This window comes from Vollenhovia emeryi, unplaced genomic scaffold (assembly GCF_000949405.1).
Source record: "Vollenhovia emeryi isolate VEMERY1.0 unplaced genomic scaffold, V.emery_V1.0 DF941616.1, whole genome shotgun sequence".
NCBI lineage: Eukaryota > Metazoa > Arthropoda > Insecta > Hymenoptera > Formicidae > Vollenhovia > Vollenhovia emeryi.
The window spans coordinates 9,453-13,650 of record NW_011964750.1 but is presented as its reverse complement, the minus strand read 5'-3'; the positions used below and the strand labels follow the sequence as shown (position 1 = coordinate 13,650).

The window sequence follows — 4,198 nt, the reverse complement described above, 5'->3', positions numbered from 1 at the left end:
CGTACAAGAAATTTTTAGAACCAAGAGACACAGTAACAACAAAATGTAATCGTCGAACTTTTCTACGATGGATGAAACGCGCCGAAAAAGGTTAATATTTATTCGTACTGTACGGATTAAAATATCTGCCTATATGTGTCTTTTTTGTAAGGGATATGTATTTATATTTAACGCATAGAATATCTGTGTGTAATTAAATTACATTACATTTACAATCCATTTTACATGGTCATATTTACAATTAAAAATAATATTCAGGCAATGCAAGTGTAATGCAAGATAACCAAATAGCTGGGACATCGTCGGATCTAGTTCAGACTTCATCCATTGATGCTTTATCTACAGAGGATGAAAATATCTACAATTTTAACAAAATTGCACACGGCAAAGAACCACACAATACATTAACTACAAGATCAAAAGATGTTTCATTTTGCGAGGAAAATGATGTGAGTAGTTTAAATGAAATTGTACACGATGAGAATGATTCTGAGGAATTTTATGAAAATATGAGCTGTAGTGATCAAAGCGATAATGATGATGTCATTTGTGAAGATTATTTTGGTTCGTTTGATAGTCCGGATATTAATAATGACACAAATGACAACATTATTATGTTCGAAGCTGCCAATTTATCAATTCGTCAAGTTTTCACAATGGTCGAAGCATTATGTTTGCGTTATCATCATTCCGATAAATCTAGACATGCGCTATTAAATTTAATAAAAAGTTTGGCTGGACCAAAATTTAGTTACATAAATACTTCGAAGTATACAATGTCAAAATTGTACAATCCACCTGCGGATAAAATGTTGTATATTTTTTATTGTATTGAATGTTACACCCCACTATTAAATCCACTTTCAAAAGATTGTGTTGCTCAGAAGAAGACTGTCATGTGTGGTCAGTGTGAAAAAAAGTACGAGATTTCTCCAAAATCTCCGAACTATTTTATATCTATTGATGTCGAACATCAAATTCGAGTCTTATTAGAGAATAAAAAAATGCGAAATACTTTGATGAATAACTTAGCACACGTAACCACATTACAGGAAACAAATATGTCAGATGTATACGAGAGTACTTTATATAAGAATATCACACAGAACCAAGAGTGTAAAATTTTGACTTTTAATTTTAATACAGATGGTTTTCCTATATTTAAAAGTAGCAAAAATAGTATTTGGCCCTTGCTATTAATATTAAACGAGTTGCCACCTAAATGTAGATTCGAAACTGTAATATTAGCAGGTTTGTGAATATCCAAATCTGAACCACAAACGAAGTTTATGAATTTATATCTCAAGTTTTCTATTCAACAAATGGAAAAATTAATGAACGATGGTGTCACCATCGTTCATAGTAACAATGAAAATATTAAATTCGTTTTACGGCCATTGTGTGCATCGGTCGACTCGGTTGCTCGTCCTATAATCCAAAATCGAATTCAGTTCAATGGCTACTATGGATGTAGCTGGTGCTACGATAAAGGTGAATACTTACATGGTTCTGTGCGATATCCTTTTACAGAAAATGAGTTACTGCGAAGCCATGAAAATTATTTAAAAGACGTAAACGAAGTTAATCATATGCAAAGAGCAGTTAATGGCGTTAAAGGTGCTTCTATTTTGACCACATTAGAACATTTCGATTGTGTGTGGGGATTTCCTGTGGACTACATGCACGGCATATTGTTAGGAGTTGTTCGCCAAATGTGGGTTGAGTGGAACTCTCCTAGTTCTCCGTTTTATTTGTCGCGAAAACAAAGACAAAATATCGATAAAAGATTATTGAATATAAAGCCTTCACAAGAAATACATAGATTGCCAAGGTCTTTTAGTGAAGGCAAACCGAAAGCAAGTGAATGGCGATCATGGATCTTATTTTATAGTGTGCCATGTCTTATAGGAATTTTAAATGATGAAGCGTTAGTTTCGTTTACACGTCTAGTACGAAGTCTTAATGTTCTACTGTCGCAAAATATTTCAGAAGAAGATTTGAAACTATGTGAAATTGATATGATACAATTTGTTGGTGAAACTGAGATTTTGTATGGTAAAAGCGCCATGACATTTAATTTACACTCTTTATTGCATGCAGTTCACAGCGTTCGTATGAGTGGTCCATTGTGGGCAACCTCGGCATTTCCATATGAAAATGGAATTTTTCATCTAAAACAAAATGTCAGTGGCCCCAATGGAGTCCTTCATCAAATTGCAACTAAAACATTGCAAAAAAGTAAATTGAAAAATATGATAATAAATAATAACAAGACCGACCCATGCACAATTTATTGCCAAGGCTTGTTTAACCCTCGAAAATTACTAATGCAAAATGCAATCACTGTATGCGATGCTGTTCTAATAGGAGAATTAGGAGGTTTTGAAAACATTAAAAACCTGGTTAAACAAGCACTTGGTTTTGAAACAGATCGAGATACCGTTCGAATATATAACAGATGTATATATAAAGATACAATTTTCCACAGCACCTCGTATGAACGGCCAAAAAAAAGTAACGATACTGTAATTCAACTAGAATCGTCTGCTATAGTTGAAATATTGTATTTTATATATTTCAAAGATAAATGTTATCTAGTAGTCAACGAATATGAAGTAGATCCGATCTTTAATTTAAGTCATATTATGCGTGTGCGGAATAGAAATCCACAACAAAAGAAGATTGTACCTTTAAACAGCGTAAAATGTAAAATAGTTTACGTAGACGTCATCGATAACGCATATGTATGTATTCCTCCAAATGTTATTGAAATCCAATAAAGATTTCTAGTGAATTTATATATGTATATTTTTGTGTACTCATTCACACACAGACACACACACACACTTATTTTGTGATATAAACTTTCTTCCCAACGGTAGGTATCCTTTGAAGAAAACCGTAGAGAATAACAAGTGCTGTGAATTATAGAAAGAAAATACCATACACATATTGAATCAAATTTTACAAGCCGATAGGAAGAACTGCGGATTAACGGATCTGATTCCAAGCAATTGTACTGTAAATAATTAATGATTTATATTGAGCTAATCTCTTTGAAAGAGAAACGACCGCATGTTTGTCTTTTCAAGAATTTTTTATTTGAATAATTTAAAAGTATCTGATACGCATCTGAGATACTCTTAAAGTATCTGAGTATCTGTATCTATATATGTATATGTATTTTGATTTGTGTATCTGTATTTAGGTACATTTTTTCATATGTATCTATATCTGTATCATGATAAATTTTAAAAGTATCTTACCCAACTCTGACTGAACAAATATAACTACGTAGGCGTCAAAGTTCAATAGTACTCATCAAATATCATAAATAATCCTTCCAAGAACCGGTATCGAAATCGGCGTACACTCTCTTCAACGAAAATTGAACCAGGGTCCACGCATAGGCGGGTAAAGTGCGAAAAACGTGGCGCGCTACTCAGCACTGTATAGGACACTCGGGCCCACGGCGGTGGAGAAGGTGAAATTGCGGAAAACGGAGTTTTCGTCTAACTTGGTTTTTTTCGTCTAACCATTTATGATCAGACGACCTAACAAACCACGGGTCCACCTCTCGTTGAAGAATATATTTTTCTACTAGAAAACAATAGAATCTTTATAGACCGATTTCTTTATGATAACTACGCGAAAGCAAAGAAGGAAATATAGTATAGATAATGTGTATGGTAAAACTCATATAAGAAACGATAGACTTTATTGTAAAGTTGAGATTCATTTACATAACTACAAAGGCTTAACAGTTCTCTCATAGAATGTTATAAATAGTCGTTCCACGAGCTGGTACAGAAACCAGCATAGTATTATCCCGATAGAGAACCATAGAACCTTTATAGATTGATTTGTTTATGATATGATAGCTACGCGAAAGCAGAGAACGAAATGGAATATAGAAAATTTGTATGGTGAAATTCATATAAGAAACGATAGACTTTATTGTGAAGTTGAGATTCATTTTCATAACTACCAAGGCTCTGCAGTAGAATGTTATAAGTAATCGTTCCGGCAACCGGTATAGAAACCAACGTAGTATTGTCCCGATAGAAAACGATAGAATCTCTAAAGTTCAATTTGTTTATGATATGATAACTACTCGAAGACAGGGAATGTAATGGAATATAGAAAATATGTATGGTAAAATTCATATAAGAAACGATAGACTTTATTGTGAAGTTAA

General features: G+C 33.2%; 1 protein-coding gene across 1 annotated transcript; it reads left to right on the top strand.

The window, feature by feature from the left end:
• The first annotated feature begins 325 nt into the window (after positions 1-325).
• LOC105570897 lies at positions 326-3,098 on the top strand. The gene is given in 1 exon segment (XM_012028350.1): positions 326-3,098. A coding segment is annotated over 1 exon segment (2,271 nt). The 5' UTR covers positions 326-509; the 3' UTR covers positions 2,781-3,098.
• Positions 3,099-4,198: the final 1,100 nt, after the last annotated feature.